Source organism: Herpailurus yagouaroundi, unplaced genomic scaffold, assembly GCF_014898765.1.
Source record: "Herpailurus yagouaroundi ecotype Mexico unplaced genomic scaffold, PumYag 164, whole genome shotgun sequence".
NCBI lineage: Eukaryota > Metazoa > Chordata > Mammalia > Carnivora > Felidae > Herpailurus > Herpailurus yagouaroundi.
Window position 1 is genome coordinate 12,738,298 of NW_024412405.1, and position 27,473 is coordinate 12,765,770.

General features: G+C 43.4%; 2 protein-coding genes across 24 annotated transcripts in view; both read left to right on the forward strand.

The window, feature by feature from the left end:
• The window catches only part of DOCK9 (dedicator of cytokinesis 9), a 290,375-nt gene that overhangs the window by 110,941 nt on the left and 151,961 nt on the right, over positions 1-27,473 (forward strand). For all 23 annotated transcript variants that reach the window (XM_040487180.1, XM_040487195.1, XM_040487189.1 and 20 more), the window contains exon 2: positions 21,320-21,436. In XM_040487180.1, coding sequence (XP_040343114.1) covers positions 21,320-21,436 — 117 coding nt within the window. The remainder of the gene's footprint in view (positions 1-21,319; positions 21,437-27,473) is intronic.
• LOC121037771 (uncharacterized) lies at positions 9,656-14,251 on the forward strand. The gene is made up of 2 exons (XM_040487203.1): positions 9,656-9,666; positions 9,777-14,251. The coding sequence occupies exon 2, from the start codon at positions 13,279-13,281 to the stop codon at positions 14,182-14,184; it is 906 nt and encodes a 301-aa protein (XP_040343137.1). The 5' UTR covers positions 9,656-9,666; positions 9,777-13,278; the 3' UTR covers positions 14,185-14,251.

Genomic DNA, 27,473 nt, shown 5'->3' on the forward strand with positions numbered 1-27,473 from the left:
GCAAATGCTTTCCACAGGGTTGGCAAAGAAGTCCTTTGCAAGATGAAAACGTGTTTACATTATGTATTTATATGGTTGTGAAAATTAAGATGACATGGGAGTGGTGGTTTAAGGAACATAATGAAGTCACATGCGTTCTCAGTCACGCATTTTAATAGGGTAGCCTTGAACAAAGTAAGAAATAACCTAAACTTTGAACCAATTGCTGGAAAAGTTTCTGTTCGTTCTTATCATTAGCTAAACTCCGGGTAGTTGGGATAAATTCAAAGCGCTCTGGGTAGACTGTGTAAGGCAGGAATGTGAAAAATGGTTGTGTTGTTATCATCAATGAGTAGGCTGTGCTTCCCTCTCGGAATTTCTTTAGTACAATAAAAGCACATAATTTTTTAAGCAAACTGCAAAAAACCACCAGCATGCACTGCAGAGGGGACAATTGAGCCTTTCAAATGACCTGTTAAAGGGATTGTTAAACAAGTACTTAGTGATTTTATATAGTGATTTTTTTTTTAACAGAGGTTTGATTGCTATAGTTAATTAACTTAATTTTCAATTAGTGTCTTTAGTAATCTGAACTTAACCTTCCCTGTAATGGGTTGGATTTGAATTAAATTGTTTTCCTCGGTGACCTGTGAGGCTGCCTTATACTGTTTGGCTTTGAAAATTATGCTGCTAACTATGAACTGAGAAAGTCAGTAGATATGATGAGCTTTTTCACTGTAGATTTTCATCCGAGGGATTTAGTTTTCTTCCCCCTGGTATATTGTTTAGAGATGTTACTCATTACCTTGGATTTCTTTCTGCCAGCACAATAGTTCATTTATCTATTGAGCAGCTCGAGCCCCTTCCATGCTGGATATATTTAACTGGTTAAAGCTCCTAGCTGATGTAGCTTATGATTTCTTGGAGGAAGTGGTGTGGTTTGGGTTCCCTTGTGAATATTCTTAAAAGTCTTTTGTCAGTGTTTCTCCAGATGTGTAGAAATATTTATCCAGAGGCTTAAATACACTATAGAAAGATGCTGTGTGATTTTTTTTTTTTTTTAATCAGACAAGTGATTTTTAAAATATTTCCTTCTCGGATCACCTGGCTGGCTCAGTGGAAAGAGTATGTGGCTCGTTTTTTTTTTGTTTTTTTTTTTGTTTTTTAATGTTTATTTATTTTTAGAAGGGGACTGAGGGGCAGAGAGAGAGGGAGACACAGAATCTGAAGCAGGCTCCAGGCTCCAAGCTGTCGGCCCAGAGCCTGACATGGGGCTTGGACTCTTTAACTGAGAGATCATGACCTGAGCCGAAGTTGGATGCTTAACCGACTGAGCCACCTGGCGTCCTGAGCATGTGGCTCTTGATCTTGGCGTCCTGAGTGGGAACCCTACGGTGGGCGTAGGGATTACTTAATAAAAAACTTCCTTCTCTTTCTAGGCCAGTTACTTGTTTATGTCAATCTCACCCCAGGCAGTTACACTGGGAGTTCTTTTTCCACTGTGAAGGGTGTGCAGGCTGCTCCTGGTGGGCCCAGAAGCTGCTGGCAGCACTGGGAGCTTGGGCTCTGTGCACTTGCAGAGAGATGTGAGGGAAAGGTGAAGGCAACAGTGATACAACAAGGAACTGTTTCTTATCTGATAGTGGTTTTTTTCTCTTCTTCCACTGCGTGAGCAAGATAAAAAGAGCTAACATCGGATAAGAGAGGCAAGGATATTTAAGCCTTTGCCCAGGGCAGATCTTCTTACTTGTGATTATCGCTGCTCACTGCAAATGAAAATTCAATAAACTGCTTGGAATACAGCCTTTTTTCAAGATGTTTTTTAAAAAGTATGCCAGCACAGTCATGAGATCTATTTGTTGCAGCGCTGTTGTTCTGCATTATTATGTTAGTAGCCCACGTACTTGGTGAGAATACATTTGTAACATTTAAATGTAAGTAACTTACTTTATCCCAGGCATAGCATTTTGAAATCAAGTTTTGCCGATTTTAGTTATGTACACAATCAGTCCTTGGGGAAAATGTTACCTAATTTAGAAGGCACAAAATCAATTAATGCATGTAATAAGAAATATAGTGTAGAAATAGGGAAAAATAAAGTGCCCTTACCTTTACTCCAAAAGTGCCCCAAATTAATTATTTGGTTATACACTTTCTTTTTCGTTTTGTCTATTTTTTTAGTAATCTTTACAACCAACGTGGGGCTTGAACTCACGACCCTGAGATCAAGTATCACATGCTCCACTGACTGAGCCATCCAGGTGCTCCTGGTGTATATACTTTCAGACTTTCTCCTGTGTGTATAAAAATATAACATTGTGGTATGTGTGTTTGGAAAATGTACTATACTATAGATTTCTGCATTAATATTCTCCCAGAACAGATCAAAAACACATTTGTCACCATCTATAGATTTATGTCATTATTAATGGCTATATGGTACTCAGTTCTATAGCAGTATCATAATTTGATGGTTGTTTCCAATTCTTTGCAATTAGTACAAGGTACAGTCATTGAAAAATGACTTTGCGGGCTGACTATAAATATGTCTTACAGTATTTGTTCTGTAAAACTTCTATCAGAAGTGTCCTCTTGCTGCTTTTCTTTGGCAATAATGTTTGTTTCTCCTCTGCCAGGGCAGCAGTTAAGGGCTCCCTTAGCAGTGTCGCTGCTTGTTCGGTGCTAGGTAAAGCTGGTGCTTCTTAGAGAAGCATTGGACGTTATGAAGTTTCCGAGGCTGCAAGGTTCAACTTCCAGACACCTTCATAAGCGGGCCTCGTCCCCTCATTGGGACAGTAAGCGGGGGAGGCAGCGCCTGGTGAAACTTCTCCACGCCTGAGCAGGCTCACTGCCAACCTCATTGGAAAATGACTTCGTGGGCTGTGTGAATGGCTAACAGGGGAGCAATCAGGATGTTCTTGACGTCGGCAGGTTAGTTACCCTGCTTCCATTTGAATACGTATTTTTGCCCACCCACCCCCTCCCAACCCTAAATTCCTGGAACTAATTTATTCTCATTGTTACTGCTCAGTAATTTAGAGGAACAGGATGTGGCATCAGAGTCAGAAGTGGCCGGGGTATGTCGTTTGTGGTGCCCTTTTGCTGGGTTACTTTCAAGAGGCATCGGAGGACTGCAACACAGGTCTTATTTGGGGACTTGGGGAGGTTGAAAGATGTGAAGATGAAGAAGAGCTGAATTTTCATGTGTTAGCCATACTCATGAAGTATTTTCTGAAACATATCTTCTTAGAGACAGCTTTTCTCTGTGTTATTTTTTCTGGGCTCTTCAGGTATTCAAAACCCAGCCTGAGTTCTCACTTCTGATACCTGAATAAACACATGATTAGCTGACTGCTTGAGAAACCCTGAGGGCAGGAGGCCCAGCTTCTGGCTGGATGAGTAGGTGTATTGCCTGGGAAAACCTTCTCTCTCCCTGAAGTTCTGTTTACTCTAGAAATAGCCAAAGGAGTGAATTAAGACACAGACCCCGGGGCGGGGGCGCCTGGGTGGCCCAGTCGGTTGAACTACCAACTTCGGCTCAGGGCATGATCTCACGGTTTGTGAGTTCGAGCCTCGCGTCGGGCTCTGTGCTGACAGCTCAGCACCTGGAGCCTGCTTCGGATTGTGTCGTCCTCTCTCTCTGCCCCTCCTCCGCTCAGGCTCTCTGTCTCAGAAATAAACAAACATTAAAAAAAAAAATAAAAAAAAAAAAGACAGACGCTGAAGTTGAAGGTTATGGGCCATGATTATGTTGTTGTACAGATCCTATAAAACTTCAGATGGCTGTAACTGAGTTAATCCAATTATGCTTATAAAGTCCTTCGACCTTACAGGCATCTTTAGAAATGATTAATGATATTAATTACATTGGTGAAACTTTGTAAGTAGTTTTTTTGTTTTTAAAATACCGAGTGCTGAAGGAAAGAAGTTCCTGTACGCTTTGTGTAGTGAGGTATTCCCGGATGACGAAATCAGGAACGTTCACTTATTCAGAGCCATAAGCCTTCACTACGCTTGTTGGTTTTCCCCTTGATTTGTTTATTCATTTTTTCATTCAGCCCACATTTACAAGCCCTAAGATGTGCCAGACTTACACTTACCAGCAGCTTTCCTTTTGCCAAGAGGCAAGGTCTGGCTAATGAGGGGCTTTCACCTGGTATTTATTAGGCACAGTGAGTGCTAATCTCACCCATCCTTTTCCACTTAGGCGGACAGCACTTAAATCATCATCAGCTCCAGGAAGGACATGTCCTCGAATTTTTAGCGTCCAAAGCAGGCCTAGCCCCGTTTTACAGAAGGCATAGGGGCCCCTGACCGTTCAGGTGAACAGTTAGCATGAATGAGGCCCCGAAGATGCCACATGTTTTGCGGTGCCGTAGGGGAAGGAATCTTTGGAGCGTGCGTGCTTAGAAAGGGCCGGGGTGGATTGACTAACCTTGCAGGCATGGAAAACTGTCACAGAGAAGGGGCTTTTACAACCGTGTCACTATCCATTACAGCACAGCCACTCTTACTTTCTGAGATTCTTGCTTATCTAGAACACGCAAAACCACCCTGCTTCTTATGTTGTTCATCAATATGGAGGCAGAATGGCCAATCACTGGTTTTTTTATGACAAGGTAGTACCAATTGCTTTCTTCTGTTTTTTGTAGTAATAACAAAGATATTTATATAGTGCTCTGCTCTGTGCCAGGCATGGTTTTAAGCCTGTTAAACAGATTATTTCAATTCTCACAATTCTAGGAGGCAAGTACTATTATTGTGGGGTTTTTTGCTTTTTTTTTTTTTTTTTTTACAAATGAGGACACCAAGCACAGAGAGGTTGGGTAACTTGGTGAAAGTTACGTCTACGTCTTTACTAAGCGGCAGAGCCAGGGTTTTTGGCTTTCAGTCAGGTTTTTCAAAATTCACACCTGGACACTGACATACAATTCATTAACAAAACTGTTACTTAAGCTTATTTACTTAAGCTTAGCATTGGTATAAAGATGAAAAACAAAGGTTCAAAAACTCCTTGCCCTTAAAAAATTTAAAAATCTTTAGAGAAATAAGAACTTACAAGTGACAGAACAACAATGGTTGAGTGGTGCAGACGAAGAGAAGGACGGCTGTGCCCAAAGGAGCTGGAAACATGAACAAAATAGGATTAATTGGTATTGGGAGTCCCTCTTATTTTGGGTGCCACATTTTATCACCTTCCCAGAAAGTTATATAGAAATTTCAATTAGTCGAATACCTAAGAGTCTGGGGACATCTTATTTCCTTCCCGAGATTTGGTTTTTATTAATTTACAGCATGATTCCGTGTAACCCTGAAATGCTTATTCCCTGACCAGTACGATGGGCACTATGGTCCCTGTAGTGTTTAGAGGAGGCTGCTCTTTGCCCTGTGTGCTGACAGGTAATGGCTAAATACAAGGCAGCTGGACTTAGTCACAGGTAGCAGGTGGCATGGGTGGCCTAACAGAAGGCACTGTGGAGGCCAGAGACATATTTTTCCCTGCTGATCATCACGCTTCCCTCCCCATCCCCTGCCCCAGACCTGGCTTTCATAGTTTTCTCCTCTGTAGAATGAGAAACATGTAGCAGATAATCTCATAGTTGTCTTCTGGGGCTAAAACTCCAGGGTTCCAGGTTATTAGCTTTGATCTCAGAATAACCTGTGACAGAGTCAGGCCAAGACCTGGAGTTTTAGTTTCCAGTTCTACGTTTAGTTTATTCAAAACCGGTTGGACTGTGAGTTATAGGAGCTGCAGAACAGGGGATATTGGATTGCTACCCAACGTAATGAGTGAGACGAGTGAAATGGAAAGAAAGAAGAGTGGCCGTGGAATTTGGAGTTGTTAGCACGCAGAACTATGCAGGAGATTCACAAAGGCCTGACAGGCCTACAGATGACATATTACTGTGAGTATAATTTTAGAACCAAGAAAGCTTGGAAATTACAGTTCTGAAATATCTCTGTAATGTGATATAGCTAGTCCCAAGTGTCTCTTAGAGTAACATTTTGAGGCTTTAGAAGTTTTTAGTGCTCACTTTCCAGACGAGTATGTGCCACTTACCATTGGATCTCTGAGGGTTTTGCCAGGTTCCCTGGGAGGAGCCGGGCCCCAGTTCTGTTTTGGGGTCTCCTTGCTGTGGAGAATTGTCCCTACCAAGGGAGAAGCAGAAGTGACTGGTGCAAAGAGCCCTGAACTCAGTCATGAGACCTGGGTCCTGTGTTGTTTAAACCTACTTGACATTTCTAAATCAAGATTGCGTTTCTATCAGATGGAGATAGTAGTAGTGACTGCCCTCCAGACGGCTCATCTCCAAAGGTTGTCTAGACTGCCCCGGTCAGCTTACCATGTTCAGTCTTCCCTTGCTCTGAGCCGTGCTCCAACATGCTGCCAGACTGCGCTTTCCAAAACACAGATAAACTCCTTTGCTAACTTTCCTTTGCACAGAAGGCAAAGCATGGCTTCTCTGATTCTTGGCGGCCAGCCCCGAACTTGCTTGCTGGCCTCCTCTTCCGCACCTTCCAAAATGCATCCTGACGAGGCTCTGTGTTCTCTCATTGAGGGCGCTTTTATACCTGGCATGCTTCACTGCCAGAAAATTCCTGTGTGCCCTTCGAGTCCCAACTCCCAAGCCAGCTCCTCCAAGAAGCCTTTTGAAACCGTCTCCGCACTTTCTCCCACAGGCCGTGTGCTCCTGGGGCCCATCATGGCCTTGTTTTTCTGGCATGTTTAGTTATTATACGGCTTTGCTGTACTGTAGCTCAGGCTTATACTCCAGCCTCCCTCACATGGGGGGGAGGGGGGATTCTATGCCCCGGTGGCAACCGTGAGTGGTTTTACTTTCTTTATATTCCATCTCTGACATAGTATCAATAACGCCCCCACCCCCTCCTTTTTTCTTTTTTTGGCACCGTCCTGGTCATTCTTTGGGGAATGTAGTAGCAAAGAATGGGTTGCGGAAAGGGCCCTCCAGGAGAGACTGGATCTGGGGATTCTTCTTCAGTCTCCCAGCCCCCAACCCCCTCAAAGGTTTAGCCCCCAGTATCCAAATGAGTTGAATGAATTTCCAAAAGTAAAAAGGGACGCATCTAGAGGAACATGCTCGACTAAATATGATGCGGGTACTATTCCCTGCAACACTCCAGTTCTTCTGTTATTATTAATCTAAACTGTTAGCTAACATTTTATGTGAGTACTTACTTGAGGACAGAAGGGCAAACTTAGGTGAACAAAGTCAAACCCCTTTCTCTTTGGAAAAAACTCATTGTGTGACCTTTTTACCGGCATCTAGTAAATTGACTTTATGTGGAAAAGGTAGTGGAGACGCTGTAAGATGTAGGGCAAGGAAGATACCTCTTTCTGGGGGAGAAACGGAAGAGAGGTGGAGGCTGTTAGCAGCCCTGAACAATGCAGGCCTCCTCCTTTATTAACCAGGACTAGACCTGTTTTGTCTCTAGTGCGGTATGGTAGTTTTTCCAAAATATGTCTTCTTCCCCACTCCCCCCACAAAGTAACAGTTTTAAAAAGTGGTTTGTCCTTTGTTTTGCCTTGAAGTTTTAAAAATTACCAGTATCTTAAAGTTTCCTACAGTCTATAGTAGTACTATTTAATAGAAATACAATTTGAGCTACATATGTAATTAAAAATTTTTTGGAAGCCAAATTAAAATAAAAAGAAGTGGGTGTGATTACTTTTAACAATGTAATTATAACCCATTATTGTGGAAATATTATCAGTTTAGCATTTGATCTTTATAGAGATATAAGGCATTGTACATTCTTTTATTCCTTCCAAATCTTTGAAATTTTATGCCTATAGCATTTCTGAATTCAGAATGGTCACATGTGGCTAGTGACTACTGACCGCTGTATTGAACAGTGCAGGTCTATAGACTTACATATTCCAAAACTTATACACGTCAAACCAGAAAGTTGTCATTTGAGTGGGGTGAGCCATTGGATGGGGTACCATATTTATGAATCTGTGGAGGAAAAATGACTATTTAAGTATAAAGTTGGGCTTTCCTTATAAAGATAATCCTTGAACTATTTATTGGTAAAGTATAAATACCATTTATATGCTTATAAATGACATTAATATATGCCCCAGCATTCAAACCTGGTTCTTCTGGAGGATTTAGTATTTTGCAGTGTGATTTTTAATGTTCTTGAGGCTGAAAATGAGTATCTTTCATGGAAAGGACTCTTTCTGTGTCTTGTATCTCTCCCTTGGTGAGATCACGGAGCCTGGGCAGTTCAATGGGGTTTACATTTCTAGATGTCAGAGATGGTCAGAAAGCCTCAGGCATTTGCCTCCCTGGAGGTGTGGTGGCTGAGGCAGCACAGGGGGGAGTGGTGCTATGAAGTTCTCATACAAAGGGAAGTGGAGACACTGGGGAAGCATTTCCGGTTCTAGAACTCTGACATTCCATCGTGCTTGTTGCAGGTGGGTCATGGGAAAGGTCCTGGGCTTGGAGCCAGGAGATCCAAGGGGCACCATCTGTGTGACCTTCAGTAGTTGATGTAACCCCTCTGAGCTGCAGTTTCCTCATCTGTGAAGTGGTGATGATACATACAATTTGGGAGGAGGTTTAGTGAGATAAGGACACACATATGTTGCAGCCACTAAAATCCTCTTGTGTGTGAATGACACAACTTTGTATGATTCCCCACGACCACCATTTCATTCATGCTCTGAAGAGGCGCTATGTATTGAAACCCTTTAGTAACCCTGTGATGATGGTAGAGAACTTGTTACTTTTCCCATTTTCCATTGTAGATAGGGAGATTTAGTAACTTGCCCCAAGGCCACATAGCCAGTAAGCAGTGGAGCTAGGGTTTCTTGAAAATACTTTTTTGTTTGATGTTTATTTATTTATTTTGAGAGAGAGAGAAGGAGAATGTGTGTGTGTGCGTGCATGCATGTGCACAAGCAGGGGAGAGGCAGAGAGAGAGAGAGAGGGAGAGAGAGAATCCCAAGGAGGCCCCAATCTGTCAGCACAGAGCCCAACATGGGGCTTCATCTTACAAACCATTAGGTCATGATCTGAGCTGAAATCAAGAGTCACTTAACCCACTGAGCCACCCAGGTGTCCTGAAAACACTTTTTAATGTGAAATTCTCAAACATACACAAAAGCAAACTAGTAAAGGGTTTCTCAAACTAGGATGAGCATTAGAATCACCTGGGGGCTTTGTTAAAACCCAGATTGCTGGGCTCTACCCCCAAAATTTCTGGTTCAGGAAGTTTGGGGTGAATTTGCATTTCAAATGAGTTCCAGATATTGCTGAAGCCGCTGGTCTGGGACTCACCTTGAGAACCATTGGACTGCTAGAATGCACTCCCTTCTGCCTGGCACTCCCTCCACCAATGGATCCTAACTCTCCACACCTGCCTTTAGCAGGTCTCTGAACAGCCTTTCTGGTGATGAGGTCTACAGAAACTCTTCTGAGAACCAAATACGTGTTATGGATGTTCCATCCCTTGCTCCCAGTATCGTCAAATAAGTAGCTTAAAGTTGTTTTGAAATCTGACTGTATTGGACCTTTAGAGCCTTTTAGCTTACTTACTTGACCTGCTCATTTCAGAGTTCCAAAAACAGCTTTTGTTGACATAAGCAAGTATTAAGAATTTCAAGCAAAATGCTAGAAAGGAGGGAAATTATTGGCCGGAAGAGACTCTGTAGTTCAGGTTTCCCATAGAATTATTTATACAATTACCCTGGTGCCTCTTTTTCTTTTTTTGCTTTCGTTATTGCTTTTAACTTGTGCAAAAATGGCAGGCAGAATTTGCCGGCTGAGACGGATGTGTGCGTGAGAGACACATGCTGAGCTCCCCCCGCCGGCTATCAGTCTCTCTTCTCTGTACACTCTTCTCTGCCACGCTTAGCCCATGCCCCATGTCAGGGTAGAATCTTCTCTGCCTCTCTTAGCCCATGACCCACGTCAGGGTAGAAAGCCCTAGGTACTGTCTTTGCAAGGATGAGATCCCAATGCCACTTGCTCTCCTCTTGGGTGCCTGGTGGGCACTGAGCAGAGGAGTCCCCGCCATCCCTGTTTGGCCCATCCTTCATTAGCATTCTCCACACACCCCCACTGAGCACAGCTGACTGAGTGCAGGCAGCTCTGTGGGTCTTCATTAATTGCTATTATCTTTATTACCTCAATTTTCATCATTATGTTTCTCTTATCCCATTTTCTAGATGTTACTGATTTGACAGTTTGCACTGAGTCTTTTAATTCTGTTTATTTTAGTAATAGGATAATAATTTTTGGAAAACCACAGTTATTTATAAACCTGACAAATACAAAAGCCAGACATCAGACTGATGTTGAGTGTCCAAGTTTTGCTAATGCTGACATGCCTAATTAAATGAAATCTTCATTCAGCGACAATGTCTGTCATTTGAGTGCTTTTTTTAGTGCCGTGTGAAAAGGGAACTCAACATCTTATCAGTGTTTATAATATAAAAAAACTGTATTCACAAGTGTGTCATTCTTGCTGTAATTCTGCTCTCAGGATTACACCACACTTAAGCGTGAGAAATATATTTAGATGTCTGCGACTTTGGTGTCCGTGATGCATTCTTCTAAACATTTGCCAGTTAATTAACTGTGTGGGAATGCTCAGGTTTGAGCTTGGTTCTCAGTCCGAGCTTAGATAAGGTTCTCTTTCTCCTCCAGTTTTTTATATCGTGTGCTTGTGCATGTTAGTGAAAGTGCAAAAAATCAGAATGAAGAGGCCGAGGGGAAAAGCATGGACCAGGGATCAGGACCTGGGATCCAGACCCGGCCTCACCAGTAACTCCTCCTGGGCCCCAGGACAGTCATGGAACCCCCATGCTTCCGGGTGTCCCTATCTGTAAGACAAGAGGGCTAGACCAGATATTCTCAGGTTCTGATGTTTGCACATTGTGGTTCCAATGTTACCGAACCTCCTGCTCCTTTTAAACAAGCTTGTGCTTCTAAGCCGCTGCTGAGACCATTGTTCCTACACACACTGATGAACATGTATTACTGAAGGGGAATGTGATGATATTTGGATTGTCATGATCTCCTCTAAGCTTATATGTCCTGGGTTGAGGGAAGGAAGAGCATGTCTATGACAACACAATGGGAGGTCGCTTTCCAGGGCTGGAGGATGGTAGGGGACCTAGTGCTGTGCCCGCTCAGCCCCCTTCCTCGTGCACCAGTTTCCTTTCTTAGGGCCCTTCTGCTTGTGGCCCACCTGCCACTGTGGCCTCCTCTTCCAGTGCAGGCTGCAGTTCAGGGACATGTGGGCACCCCAGGCGAGCCAATCACTGGTTTGGCCTCAAACAGACGCTATTCAAATTGTGTACTCTTTTAGGGAGACTGAGGGCCGCTCGGGGCAGATGTGGGGCAGGGACTGCTGCGCAGGGCTGTTCCGCTGTGACTCCAGCATTGGCCACCTAGTCAGAGAAACCAGGCTTCTACAGTTAAGCATCCAAGGTTTCTCAGCCTCGTCCGTTGCAGAGTCCCAGTGCTCACTTCTGGGTACCTTATTCGTGTGCTCTGGGCAGCCACACAGAGTACCCTTTCAGAAAGGAGTTCTCATAAATGTAGGATTTCCAGTGATGGTGTAGCACCCCTAGGGACTGGTGCCCCAGGCCCTCGACCTGCCACCCTGCCCCTTTGTGCACCTCTGCCCCAGGTATCCTGAATTGCTTGCTGCTTCCAGAACTCACCATGTTCAGAGGAGGATTTATCCTGCAGCTAAGAAAGCTTCAGTTTCAAGATCCCTTCCAAGGCCCTGGGAGGGCCTCCTGCAACTTTATATTCATAATTTTGTATTTTTTTCAACCCCTTCCTCCCCCAAATATGCAAATTTCAGGCCCCACAAAATGTGGTTCTATTCGGGAGCATTGGTGTCTTCATTTTCTCTCCAAGGAATCCCCAGTCCACCCTGAATCCTGGCTGACTTGTTCTTCTCCTAGACTTGACTCTAATAGCCTCCTCTAAGAAGCACCCCACATTGTCAGGTTCCTTCACTCAACCAACACGTGTTTATTGGGTGCCTACCCCATGCCAGGTCCTGTTCTAGGCGTTGGGGAGGGCAGTAAATAAAATGGAAATCTTTGCCTCTGTGGAGCTTATACTGTAACTAGGGGGGAGCAGGTTCATTCTAGGGGGTCAGACGCCTTTCCTAGGTTCCCATTGCTGTCCGTCATTCTGCTCCCGTCGTTCACATGTCTGTCTCCCCATCTGGACTGTGAGCTCTCTGGGGTGGGGGCCACGTGCCCGCTATCTTGGTGTCCTGAAGACCCGGGCACAGTGCATCTGGACAGGCTCAGTATAAGTCTGTGGAGAGAAGGAACATATAACCGCTAACAATATTTGCATGGGAGGAAGGGAGGCAGCTGCTAATTTCCTGTGCCCACCCCTAATTATAGGATAATGAGGATTCTTCCTTCAAATTTAACCACTTTGTGCAGTTCCTGGCAGGATAGGTATGTAGTGAGAGTCGTGTGCAGGACAGGAGTGCAAGAGGTCTCGCTGGGCCACACTGGTTAACTTCTGGCTTCAGAAGCCCCTTCTGTTTTATTGCAAGCTGCACTGTCCTCCCCCCTTCCCCCCACCCCCCAGCAACAGTGCCGGGGGCCTATTGGCAATGTTGAGAAGTGCACCATTTTGAAAATGGACTAAAAGTTCCGTGAAGAATTTTTATCTCAGCCTATCAAGCAGCTTTTATAGCCATGCAGATAAATCAAGGAAGTTTTAAATTCTTTATAAGCAGAAACAATGAATTTCTCATTTCTTAAAATAGAATGCTCCAAGAGTTGCTCCAAGAGTTGTTTCCTTAGTTTGCTATTTCAAGAAGTGGTATTCGGGGTTTCAGCCTGTGTTAACATTTAATTACCAGAGACTCAAAGTCAAGAAATGACTAGAAAGTTTGCAGGAAGCTGTCATGGCAGAGAGAAAGCAATGAAATCAGTAAGCCTTCCTGCTTAGCTCTTCCCATGGTTTTCGAGGCTTCATACATGTTTGGCTAAAACTGAACTCATTTGTAGGCCTATGCTCTCCAGTTATGTGGATTCCAGAGGAATCTCATTTTCCTGGCACTGGGAAGATTCCCTAGCTTCTGTTTGCCTGCAGATCTGGAATTTCAATTTGCATGGATATTGGGCAGCCAGACCCATGGCAACAAATGCTAGAGGAGGAAGGAGTGAGGTGGGAGAGCCTTGAAGGGGAGGTTTATGGGGAGGGCGCTGAGGGTCATGCCTTTTGGCACCTGTGACAGCCACAGGGGGGTGATCACAGCCCTGTGATCACTGGGGGGTTCATCATGCTGTCCCAGCTTCAACCAGTAGAGGGGACTGATGGGGCCTTGGTGTCAGGGGCTAACCTGTGCCCAGGTTGTTCCTTATGGTGCAGCCCATTCTTCCCACCGTCCTGCTCGCATGGCCCTGACCTCAGGTCTTGCCTGCAGATCTCCTGCAAGGAAGCCAAGATATATGAAGGGTTTTTTGGCAAGGAAGCCAAGGTTTTGATTCATGTTATGAAAATGTCTGTGGGCCCTGGGCCTCCCAGACTCCCCAGTAGGGCCGGCCTCCATTTTTCTCCCCTGAAGTGCCACATAACTGCCTGCCCCTCTCGCCTCCTCTGGGACCTTCAGTCCCACTGTTCTTGTGGGGCTGCCCTGGTGGCAGTGGGTCTGAATTGCTCCTGTATACACTCTGACCCCCCCAACTGTTGTTCTTCTCGGTCCTGCCTGACACAGACTTCATCAATACTCAGTTCAGTTTTTAATGTAAGCATCTATTTATGTTTATTTTGGGCCCAGTCCCTGAATTCCAGTGTCATCTCTATTATTATACAGTTTCCTCTGTTGGGCCTTTTGTTTTTCTTTCTTTGTGAATGTCCCTGCCATTGTTGTCTGTTTTATTTCATATGTTCTTGGAGAGGACAGGAAAGTTTTTGTAAACAGATTGGTAAAACTGAATGTACGTGGAACATTCACCACTGTCCTTTTTTTTTTTTTTTTTATCACTGTCATGTAAGCAACACATTTAATAATAATGAAGTTGATGATAATGGCAGTACTAACAACAGCTACGTTTATCGTGTGCTTACAGTTTGCCAGGCTCTTTCAATCATTTCACATGCATGCACTCAGTGGAGTCCGATAATGGCCCCACACAACCACACAGCTCAGCTTTCTAACCACTGTGTGGTACTTTCTTCGATTTGATCCACATCTGTGTGCTATCTTTGGCCCTATCAGAGCAGATCCAAGTTTTGTGAGTAATGAAGCTTAGAATATGGAGGGCCTTGGGGCTCCTGGGTGCCTCCGTCAGTTGAGCGTCGGACTCCTGGTTTCAGCTCAGGTCATAATCTCATGGTTCGTGGGTTCGAGCCCCGCGTCAGGCTCTGTGCTGACAGTGTGGTGCCTGCTTGGGATTTCTCTCTCCCTCTCTCTTTCTGCGCCTCCCTGGCTTGCTCGCTCCCTCCCTCTCTCTTTCTCTCAAAATAAATAAATAAACATTAAAAAAATAAAAAAAAAAGAATATGGGGGCCTTGTCTAAACAAAGAATTCAAAATTATAAATACAAAATGAGGCCTGGAAGTTAATATTCCTTAAGAATGTGAAAAGTAATTACAAATTACAAATTTCAAAAAGCTAACTGAAATGATAAACACAAGAAATACAGGAGAACGATACCTTTTTATCAACAAATCTCCTCAGTAATACTTTCTTCCCTATGTTTTTTTGGTTTCATGCTGTTATCACCTCTTCATATGTTCATGGTTTGGTTTTATCACTCTGTATTGCACAGATAGATCATTTAGTCTTTCCTATAGCATTAGTCAACATTTGTGTTTAACTAATTATAGTTTAGGGATGTTTCTTCTAGCTTTCCAACCTTTGGCAATGTCATATAAATTTTTAGGATTGAAAAAAAAACCCCTCTGTTTGTTTTTTTTTCATATGTGAGCTGAATAATATGGGGGTATTCTTGACGACTAACCTCAGATTATCTTCCAAGTAGTTCTGGGGCCAAACTCCTTGAGATATACCTATATTGCAACGCGGCCCCTCCTGCTGCACCTGTGTGTCATGAATCATGACATTGGGTGGACCTACACAGTGGGCAGGGTCCTGTGGGTTTTCCTAGTAAGCCAAGATGCCGGGTGACAACTGAACTTTACACAGCTATGGGGCCTGAAGAGGGGTCCGTGCAAGCGAGGGGCGCTAAGCTTTGTTAGCGCACAGTCCGTCTGTATGTCTCTGGGTGCTGGGCTAGATGCTAAAGGGTGCAGAGGTAAGGAGACCCAGCTGTCCCAAGGCACTAATAGTCAAGGAGGTAAGCTGTTCATAGGTTATTTCAGTCCCAGGCTGAATGAACCACACTCTAGGACTGCTACTCAGTAGGCATGCTGCTGTCTGAGCAGGGCAAGGCTACCTTTGATAGGTTGAGAGAGGTGAGCTCCAGGTACAGGGCCAGGTACCAAGTGCCCTGGGGCTAGAGCTACTGTGCTTTCACTCCTTTGGTGAATTTGCCTAGGTGAGATTTGTTTTTTTAGAGGAAGGATTCTGCTAGAATAGAACATTTGTCGACCGCAGCCTGCAGGGCTGTAGGCCTATGACAGGTGCAAAGGTGCGAGCTAGTGACAGGAGCAGTCTTGTGTCAGAAGCAGAGCCACATCGCGTCTGTCCTGGGCCTGGGGGTTAGAGACCCGGCCGGACCCCGCACTGCTGCCTCGATAGGAGAGCTGCGTTGTCGGTTAAGGAGTTCGGGTCTTTGCGCCATCCATGACCATTGGTTGATTCAGGTAATCTGGGCCCAGGATCTTGCTTTTTGACAGTGGAAAATCAACAACTTGGCTCTTGTAGCTATGTCACTGGGGGAAGGATTAAACTTAGAGTGTGTTGACGGCTTTGAAGCCAGGGCTGTGTATGTGCCAGGTCTACATGAAGCCTCTTTCTGCTAACCCGGGAGTGGGGTAGTGGCAGTCTGGTAATTGGTTAATTTCATTTTGCTGTCAGTGTGACGCTCCTGTGACCAGTCATGCTGCAGCCCAGTCAGTTTCCTACCCTAGTGGGCTGTCCCCCACTCATGTGACCACTTGGAAAAGCTTAGTGGAGCTAAAGAACAGTGAACAGCTGTAAGCACTGAATCATCAGTTTAAAGAAGAGTAGAAAATAGTCAGTTATGCTCTAAGTAGACACAGAGGTGTGACTTCCCACGGGCCCACCACAAGTCGCCAATCCTCTCTCCTGTCTTTTCTGTTTGTATCTTCTTCTGCTTCTCTCTTTATCCTTCTCCTTTATTTTCTCCACTCTGTGCCTCCTGCCTGCCTCACCTTTTGTTTCTTCCTCCCCCAACCCCTCTTTGTCTCTTTTCCTGTCCCCTCACCATTCTCCATTCTCACCCTTATCTCCTCCTGAGGACCGCGTGTAGAAGGGAGGCATGGTGCCAATTGTTTGTATTTGAAGCAAGAGCTTCTGCCCCGTTCTAAGGTAACAAATGAGTCACTCTCAGTTGACCCCTTTTCCTTGGGGTCAGTGGTTCTGTCCTGGAAAGAGCTCCCTGCAGCTGCTGAAGTCAGCTGCCCAGTCAGGCCTCTAGGAGTCATCTCAAAGCAGTGTACGGGTCTGTACGTGTTTCACATCTTCACAGTCCTTGAGACCAGAGAAGACATGTCCTTCCTCCACGACATTTCCCTTATTGTTGAAATCAACCCCGTGGGCTTTCCTGTTACCTGTATCATCATTCTTTAAGAAAAGCATTGTCTTAGAAACTCTCCACACATCTACTGTGGTTGAGCATTGATGGGCACAGACCACTAATAGGGCAGTGTGGAGAAGAAATAGTTCAGTGTGACAGAGACTGTGTTCTAATCCAGCCTGAGTGTTACCTAGCGCATTTCCGGCAATTAACGTGTGATCCTCAGTTTGCAACCTAAGTAAAATGGAATATCTTTTCCATGCCTACCTTACAGTGGCACAAAGATACGTTAAAAAATAAGCTGAAGTGTATTGGGGCGCCTGGGTGGCTCAGTTGGTTAAGCGTCCAGCTTCAGCTCAGGTCATGATCTCGCCATCTGTGGGCCCGAGCCCCGTGTCGGGCCCTGTGCTGACAGCTTGGAGCCTAGAGCCTGCTTCAGATTCTGTGTCTCCCTCTCTCTCTGCCCCTCCCCCACCTACATTCTGTTCCTCAAAAATGAATAAACATTAAAAAAAAAAAAGATAAACTGACGTGTATTAAACATTTATAGAATTTGGACAAAAATCATTTTGAATTGGGTGACACCAAAACAGATGTAGTCAGGCATTGTTAGGAGCTTGGAGAGACTCATGTAGAAAAAATGTGCGGAAGCAAAGAGAGGAAATTATTTGATTGGCTATAGCCTAAAGCCTAGTTGGCTGTCTCTGATTGGTTGTCTTTAGCATTTTGATTTTGTAACCTTGAGACATTCACAGGCTTAGAATGTGGCTTGCTTCCATAGGCCACCAGGGCGGTGCAGCTACCTCAGTCACAGGACCACCTTATTTAATTAATTTCACAGTGGATTAAGTGTGATCATCTGTGTGAAAACACAGTCCAAGTTACACAGTGACACACAAAAGCAAGGTAATTGTGACAGCTATAACATTACACTGATTCATTACATACTTCCAAGAGACGGACAGAGAAACACAGTACTCCACCTGATTAACAAAAGTGTATCATAAACAGGCAAAACTGACCTATGAGTATTTTTATGGTTTTATTTATTAAACCTTTAAAACAGTCTAAGGTTAGTCAAATTTGTGGGAAATAATCATTAAGTACATTTAAGAACATGTAAACCTGTTGTGTGTATCAGCCCAGAGACAGGCAACACGATGAGTTAGTTGCAAATGAAAAATTAACATGAAGAATTATTAAATTGGGAAAAGGGGACTGACTGCTAAGAGGTGAAGGTAACTCTAAAGCGTAAATCAGCAGACGATGGCTGGTGGGCCAGATCTGGCTGTTGCCTGTTTCTCTGTAGTTTTGATGACACTGTGCCCATTTGTTTAGTTATTGTCTTTGGCTACTTTTTGCGCTACAGAATCAGAGTTTAGTTGTTGTGACACCCTAAAGCTGATGAAGCCTAAAGTAATCACTCTCTGGCTCTTTATGGAAAAAGTTCAGCAACCCCTGCTCTAAGAACACAAGAATAGTCTATCCAGGGAGCAGTGCCATGGGAGCAAGGCAGAAACGTCCGAAACATAGGCTAAGAAAAACCCCTTTCTCAGCAGGTCCCTCCAACACACTGTCTGACAAGGGCTCACATTGTGGCACTATTTTCTGACAAGCACACCGACCTTGCCTTGTGGCCTGGAGGGAGTGCACTTCTGGCATGTTGGAAGGGGCGGGAAGGGAACACATCCACTAGTGCCTTTGGAGGGCCCCAGGGCTGGCTTAGAGGACCAAGTCACCCCCTCTGAGCGTACCGGGTCACATTCATGCACTGGACACCACGTGGGGTGGGGAGAATGCAGAGTCTTTCCCATCCTGCAGTATCTTTCCATCGGACCTCTTTGTAATGGAGGTGTAGCTGTCAGAATCCAGAACTCTAGTCACTGTATCAAGCTATGAGCATCTTTGTTTTTTATGTTTATTCGTTTTTGAGAGAGAGAGCATGAGTGGGGCAGAGAGGGGAACAGAGGATCCCAAGTGGGCTCTGAGCTGACAGCAGCAAGCTTGACGTGGACTCAGACTCACAAACCGTGAGATCGTGACCTGAGCCGAAGTCAAGAGTCGGATGTTTAACCTATTGAGCCACCCAGGTACCCAGAGCATCTTTGGGTTTTATTTGGAATGTAGTCCTGGTTCCCAAGGAAAATGTTAACTAATCGTGACACCTATCCATTATGCCAACAAGCACTTACAAACTGATTGCTTTGTACAGTGCAACAAACTAAAATAAAGGAGGATATTATTTAAATTGAATTAAAAATATTTCAGATGGGGCGCCTGGGTGGCTCCGTCGGTTTAGCATCTGACTCTTGATTTTGGCTCAGGTCATGATCTCATGGTTCGTGGGATTGAGCCCTACATTGGGCTCTGCACTGACAGCTTGGAGCCTGCTTGGGACTCTCTCTGTCCCTCGCTCCCTGCCCCTCCCCTGCTCACATGTGCACGCTCTCTCTCCAAATAAACAGTTAAAAAAACATTTTGGAGAGTATTTTTATTATTTTCACTTCTTTCTTTGAAAATAGTTTGTGTCAATCTCTCTTTTTTTGAACCATTTTTTGACTGTAGAAATAGTTTAACATTTTGAGTATCCTATAGGAAGAAATTATCTACACTTCCATTATGATAGCTTTAATTTTTGTGTATATTTTTTGTTTCTGCCCATAAATGTATATTTTGCTTAATTATAATAACCATGTCCTTGTTTGGTCATTGCATTTTTTTTTTTAGCATGTCAGAACATCTTTGCAGCATCCACCTAAATCAAGTAATTGAGGTTAAATATGAACATTTATATGTATGTTAGGTAGAGCAAGCTTGCTGCCTCTTGAAACAACTCTAGAATCACAGTGGCTTAACACAGTAGGTGCTTTAGTTCGTGCTCACAAGGTATTTCAGCACCTGTTTTAAGCAGGCAGCCTTCTGCTGGGTGATTCAGGATCCAGATTCCTTCTATCTTGGGGCTTTATCCTGTCCTCAGGCCTCCTGAGACCTGAGCTGGATCCGGTGGATCCTGATGGCAGAGGGGAGAAGGGAGGGAGGCTCTCTCAGTCACGTAGAGCAGCTGGGACGGAATATAATGGAGTGGGTGGTGTAAACAACGTATTTATTTCTCACAGTTCTAGAGCCTGGGAAGTCTACAGTCAAGGCACAAGCAGACTTGGTGTCTGGGGAGAGAACCCACTTCTTGGTTCATAGACGGCTTTCCCCTCCCTGTGTTTTTATATGGCAGAAGGGAGCTCTGGGGTCTCTTAGAAGATTATTAATTGAAATTCATGAGGCCTCTACCATTATGACTTAATTGCCTCCCAAAGGTCCCATTTCCTAAAACCATCACATTGGGGATTCGGTTTCAACATATGAATTTTGCTAAAGGACACACCATTCAGTCTCTAGCAGAGAGCTTTTATGGTCTAGGCTTGGCAGTGGCCAGACCCCTTCCCCTCACATGCCATTGGCCAGAAGGCACAGGGCCACACCTAACCATGGGGAGGCCTGGAAATGTAGTTCAGTTGTACTAGAAGGAAGGGAGACCGATTTGGGGAACATATAGCACCCTCAGTCGCAATTCCCAATGTGATGCCACATACCAGATGTCCTTAATACATTTCCTATGTATTTATTGTCATTTAAATATATATACCACATGTTGAGATTATGCAGTCAAATGATTTTCATTAATAGTTTAAAAAAATAATGTTTAAGTAACTGTTGATATAATGGACTTAGTTACTTCTGAGAACATTGTGTGTGTGTGTGTGTGTGTGTGTGTGTGTGTGTGGGCGTGCATGTGCATGCATGCATGCCTGCTTTATCACTTGGCGTACTGTGATATACCTGAATATGTATCTATATCCCGGACCTAGCCCCGTTAGTAGTGCCTTCCATGTAGGAAGTGATCAGTAAATACTGTGGCAAAGATTGGCAATCGATAGAGGAGATTTTTACTGAGAAGGCTAACTTTGGAAATGGTCACAAAAGGCCTATTCTTTCATTTCTTTACCCACCTGCTTATTGCCTCTTTCTTCTGCTCAGTGCATGGTATGGATGCTCATCCCTACCCACCGAGGGGGCACCCACAAGCCCTGGTTTAAGTGATGCCATCCTCCTGCCCCTACTTGCTTGGTTTGGGTCCAGCTCACGCTTTTATATATTTAGGTATTAGATAATAAGTGTATAGATACTTCAGGAGACAGGGATATTTTGATCCTCTGAGAAGAGTTCCATGGAGCCTTATGTGAAATAGTGAGCCCTGTGGATGCTTTAAACCCGGGCCAAGAAGGATGCCACTACGACCTCTAGCCTTCACCATCAGACCACGGTTGGACCCCTAAGCAGGGCATTTATGGCAGAGTCTAAGGCTTGGAAAGGGACTGACCTAGGCAGGGGTGACCTAAGACACAACTGGAAGTTCCAGCAGACTTCATAGCCTTCTCTGTGCTTCAGTAGCTGAATAAGCATGACTGTAGCTAGGATCCCAGAAAGTGTCTTCTGTTCCTTTGAAAGTAACTTTTATCTCTTGTTTCTGATTCTTCCTTGTAGCAAAATTAACATTGAAGCAGGGTTGGAAAGTACAAAAACATGTAAAAAGTTCTTTAATTTCAAGAAATTGCATTTGTCTATAAGAATGTTTCAGTTGCTTATGTTTTCACCTTTTAGGCAAAGCCGAAGCTGATTGAACCACTCGACTATGAAAATGTCATCGTCCAAAAGAAGACGCAGATCCTGAACGATGGCTTAAGGGAGATGCTGCTCTTCCCTTATGATGACTTCCAGGTAGATACCTTTCAAATCGAGCCGTGTGGTCAATGTTTATAGACAGTTCTTTTTTATCTACTGATTTATTGTTTGGTTGTTTAATTTAGGATTTTTAAAAGATGAAGATATTATTTACGAGAGAAAAGTTATGTCATTCTGTTTTTCTAGGCATTCCTTTATGGGTTGATTTTTTTAAAATGGTGTTATTTTTGCATATATATATATATATATATATGCAGATATGAATATGTATTACATATATTTACATATGCCTACAGCAGATGTAAAAAACAAATGTGTGTGTGTGATTGTGTGTTATGTTTTGCCTTCAAGTGCTATCTTCTGGGCTGATTTAATGGACACAAATGCCTCCTGTGTCTTACGAGCTTTGTTTGAAGAGAGGTTTAAGGTTTTTGCCAAGTGCCTTAGCCCTTAAGGAGGGGATTTGCTGGGGAGCAGTAGAGGATTTTGTCATGCGTCCTTTTAGAATGGCACTTTGGGAAACTGCCATGAGAGTGCCTGTACTGTGTGTGGGCTCCCATAGAAGGGCTGGGGGTCGCCAGGAATGTCCTGAGGTCCTACCTCTCTGATGCGGTGCAGTTCTTGGACCCCGGCAGCTGCCAGCAGAGGACCTGACATGGCTCCTTCCGTGAGCTGCTCTCTAGATTGTTGCTTTAAGTCTTTCAGATTGCGAACGGCCTGTGGCTGAGGGACCCACAAGAGCTTGGAGGATAGTGAGGAACGAGAATAGGGCCCCAATGGTGTTAGAGGCCTGGCAGCCTGGAGTCATCTCAGTCTGTTTGGAAGCCCTGGTTACTTCCCTTGCTGTCCTGGGACCTCATCTTGGTATTTCCCCCTTTTCTGCCCTGATGCTTCTCTACCCAGCACTGTTACCACCCAAGCCCTGTCTTCTGCGACTTGAGCTGCCTTATTTATTTTAAAGCTTCATTGATTCTTTGTTGTTTAATTTAAAAAGTACTGCGTACTTGTAGAACAAAACAGAATAGGCACTATTGAAATACTTGACGATTAAAAGCTTCCTCCACCACTTTCTTTCTAATCCCATTCCCCAGAACATCACCCACCACACATAGTTCTGTGCCTACTGCATTGTCTTTAGAAACTTCCGTGTTAATAACAATTGTTAAATTATATTCCTTGAAGCTTTTTCTTCCGCCAAATTTGAGAGGCTGCAGTTTGTAAGAAAGGTGGGAATTCTCACAAATGTTTTTTTTCTTAACTTGTTACAGATACATGTGAAGAAAATGATTATTCTTTCATTCCTTCCTGAAAAACAAGGAAGGCCATGGAAGTGGCATTGACCGTTAGCGTGATGCTGCTGCCAGAGTGTCCTCCAGTGATACATGGTTTCAAATCATGCCTAAAAATAGGATGCTTTGGGGCGCCTGGGTGGCGCAGTCGGTTAAGCGTCCGACTTCAGCCAGGTCACGATCTCGCGGTCCATGAGTTCGAGCCCCGCCTCAGGTTCTGGGCTGATGGCTCGGAGCCTGGAGCCTGTTTCCGATTCTGTGTCTCTCTCTCTGTCCCCCCCCCCCCCGTTCATGCTCTGTCTCTCTCTATCCCAAAAATAAATAAACGTTGAAAAAAAAATTTTAAAAATAGGATGCTTTGAAAACCTCCTCCGAGGAATAGACTATTCAGACAGCACAATTAGAAATGGAAACCTCAGAGTGATGTCTTTCGCCTGTGATCTTGGCAATAAATTTATTAGCATGAGAAGTTAAGTCAGATGATTACAAATTATACTTCATGTTGACATATTTTTCCTGTAGTGTGCTCCGAGGAAGCTAAAGGTTATCTCAAGTTTCTCTGAGCGTGAAGTACATATTCTTCTTCGTATGAGTAACAAAGTTATCCCAAGTGTTTGCAACCTAGAATGCAAAGTTGTGTTTGCCGCCTGAGATAAAATTATTTAAGAAGCAAACAAACCAAAGAAACAAGATACAGTTAATTTATCTTAAATACAGAGAGCAAACTGAGGGTTGCTGGAGGGGTGTTGGGTGGGGTGGGGGGGATGGGTAGATGGGGGATGGGCATAAAGGAGGGCACTTGTGATGAGCACTGGTGTTGTGCATAAGTGATGAATCACTAAATTCTACTCCTGAAACCAACATTACACTGTATATTAATACACTGACTTGGATTTAAATAAAATAAAAGATGCAGTTAATTAGTATCATCTCTTACCCCAGCGACAAGGAACTTGTATGAGAAAAACTCCTTTGTCCCTTTTGCCTGTAGCTATTTCTCTGGAGACATGAGGCATAAATATTCTGGAAAAGGCAAAGAATTTACTGACACTTTACTGGCCAAGATTGAGTAAGCAAGTGTTATTTTCTTTTGGGGGGAAGTTTTTTCTGAAGATTAAGATTAAGGAGCTTGAATTTCAGCTTTCATCCCTATCACAGTAATTATGATGGGCTCCATTTAAATTTGGATACTGTTATTTATTATCCTGGAGATTCCTATATTCTATTTAGGTAAGAACATTTACACTGTGCTTTCTTGCTAGATTGTCTTGGTGATATTAATAACTGTCTATTTAGCTGACTGAGCAGAATGTCTTAGAATGTCACAGATGCCCTCTGTCTGTCCCTCTATTTTTAGGTAGAATAGAGTAATACAAGGAATGATCCTTGTATTATTACAAGCAGAGGGAACAGTTGGATCAGGAGAAAGTATTTCATATGGAAAAAAAATAGCAAGTTGGTTAGGAAGTAGGTCAAATAGTGAACAAAATGCTGCTGGGGATTAATTTGCCATGCATGCTAGTTAAACAATATTAGTTAACTGTTAAAATAATAGAACTTTGTGCAAAATGATAATTTGTTAAAATATAAGTATGGATAGTGATGAAACATTCATACAGTTCTAGAGCAGGACACGTGTTGATATTCGTCAGCCTCTAAAGATACCTGTGTTCTCTGAAAATGAGTCTTATGTGTATGTGTATATATATATATATATATACACACACACACAATACTATATATATATATATATATATATATGTATTGTTTTTTCTTAAATATACTTGCTGAAGGGTGGGAGAAAAGTGTTTAAAACAGACAAAATAACCTGAGAGACATGGAGTCAGTGTGGATTTTAAAAAGAAAAAATGGCAGTTCTCAGCCCTCAGAATATTTATGATGTCCAGTTTTACCTGCCAGGATCAGGGGCAGGAATGTGTGGCCACTACATCCCTCACTAGCTGGCTGAATTTCTTTTTTCAGAATCGGCCCTGTGCTTTACGGTCTGTTCTGTTCTGTGTCTGTCTTGGCTTCATGGTTCTCCTTGCCACCAATATCTTCTTTTCTTTTCCACCTTCTAGAACCTTCTCACCCCTCCCAGGCTGCTTCACATCCCATGTCCTCTGAAGCTGTTCAAGTCCACAGTGATTTTTTTCCCCATTTTCGTAATTCCTCTAGTACTTACTCTCCATTATCAAGTTTCCTTGGTGAGAGTCTAGAAGTTACTTTTCCTTGGGTAAGTTGTAGGTAAACTTGAAAAGTCAGTTGAAAAGACACAGGTGTAACCTTTATTGTTAGGATGTTTTAGATCAAGAAATGTAAGTTGAGTTTTGCTGAAGAAACGACCCATCTCCGCATAACTCCAAAGTAACGCCCAGGACTGCTCCTCTTCTTGTCAGATACATAGAACCCAGTGTGGCTTCGACCATTGGCTTTCAGTCATGGTTCCCCATCAGCTGGAAGTCCTTTACCAGGTGATGCTGGTGGCAGTGACGTTCTTAACTGAATCTGCAGCTTGTTGAGAACTGCCTGTATCCTGGCTTGTTACACAGCTCGCTAATGTGTGTGCAGTTATGTAAAGTGATAGGATATGGGAAGGGTAGTGATGAGTAAAAAAAAGGATGCTGGGAGGCAATTTATGGATACTGTTTATACATTTCACAAAAATTAGTCTTTGGTGTTTGATGTAAACTAACAAGGGGTAGAATTTGTGTTGAAGAAATACAAAGAGCGTATCTTATTTCACTTCCAGAGAGGTATGCAAAGGAATTGAAAGCAGAGACTTAGAGACACTTGAACACCCATGTTCCTGGCAGCATTAGTCCCAACAGTCAAGAGCTGGAAACAGCCCAAGTATCCATCTGTGGATGAATGGATAAACACACTGTGGTATATCCATATAATGGAATGTTATTCAGCCTTAAAAAGGAAGGAAATTCTGGGGCACCTGATTGGCTCAGTTAGGTAAGGTCCGACTTTGGCTCATGTCATGATCTCGCCATTGGTGAGTTTGAGCCCCGAGTTGGCCTCTGGGCTGACAGCTCAGAGCCTGGAGCCTGCTCCAGGTGCTGTGTCTCCTTCTGTCTCTCTCTCTCTCTGTCTCTCTGTCTCTCTCTCTCTCTCTGCCCCTCCCCCACTCATGCTCTGTCTCATTCTCTCAAAATAAATAAACATTAAAAAATTTTTTTAAAAAGGAAGGAAATTCTGATGTGCTACAACATGGATGGACCTTGAGGACATTATGCTCAGGATGACAATCATATAGGACAAATATTGTATGATTCCACTGACGCAAGGTACTTAGAATAGTCATGTTTGTAGAGACAAGAAGTAGAGTGGTGGTTGTCGGGGGCTGGGGGGAGGGGAACTCATTGTTTAATAGGTACAGAGTTTTTGGTTTTGCAGGATGAAAAGAGTTCTGTGGGTGGATGACGGGGACGGCTGCACCACAGTGAGAATGTTCTTAATGCTACTGAACTGGGCACTTAAAAACGGTTTAAATGGTAAATTTTATGTTATAGATAATTTATCACAGTTAAAAAAAAAAACAAAACCAGAGCGTGTGGTTGCAGGATTCCTGTGCTATGTGGATGTGGCATTGTTGTCATTCTTCAAGTTGTTTGAAGTCAGGGTGAGGAGTAATTTCTCGGGTGCTCTTCCTGCTGATACTTCATGGTTTAGTATCAATATCATACTCCCTAACAAGAGAATTTAAAAGGAAAGATAGGAGCACCAAGGAAAGGTGATTAATAATTGGCAATCCTAGAAATTTTCATTTTTGGAAATGTTTAGATACAGGAGAATCCTTGAGTGTTCTCAGCATTGTACAGAAAAATGTGGCTAATCCATTTCCCTTTAAATAACATCCTGATTTTTATTTGTCCTCTGTTTTTTTTTCCTCTTCTACTTACATGAGACTGATAACGATCTACAAACCACTGGCCTGAAAAGGAAGCCAGGCCCCGTTACTTACAAAGGGCCTGGAAGTCACTGATCTCATTTCCCATCTGTCCTTTTGAAAAGAAAAAATTCTTTCCACAGTGTTTTGTCCTCACTTTTTATTATATGCTGCCAAAAAAATAATCTCAGTACTTTGTTTTGAGCTTTTTATTGAAAAATGTTCTTTTGACAAATTCCTCGAAATTTTTATCAGAGGGAATTCAGCAGCCGATAGTGTAACTTTCTGTGAACATTGTGGTTTCTGGGATATTAGTTCATGTCTAGGATTGAACCCACCTGAATAAAATCTGGATAAATAATATTTCTAAATTGACATTGGCCAGACCTTCAGGAGATGGGAATTTTAATTCTAGTTCAAGTGATGACTTCTACAGAAAACAGGGACAGATCATACTTTCATGATCAAATAGGTCTTAAAAGCTTATTTTTTGGCTGGAACCAACCAGTCGAGTTGAAGAGTATATTTGTTTAGCTTATAATTGAAAGTTCTCCTCCTCATGCAAAGGGCTCAGCCTTGTGAGACGCTTAAGTTATAAATATAAGACAGGGTTCCTGCTTTCAAATTGCTCAAAACTTAGAAGAGATAATAACTGAATATTTGTAATAAGAAAAATGTGACCAGTATCATGAGAGAGGTGGGGTCCCATAGGAATTTATTCTAGGAGTATGAAGTTGGAGATAGTATGACATCCAGGTGCTGAGTCCTTGAAGTGGTTAGAAATGCGGAAGTTCAGCCTGAGAGAGAAGCAGGGTATTCCCTTGGCTCACCCATAGAAATGTGAGTCAGCAGCCCAGAGGCCAAGGGCATGGATCTTGGGGGTGCC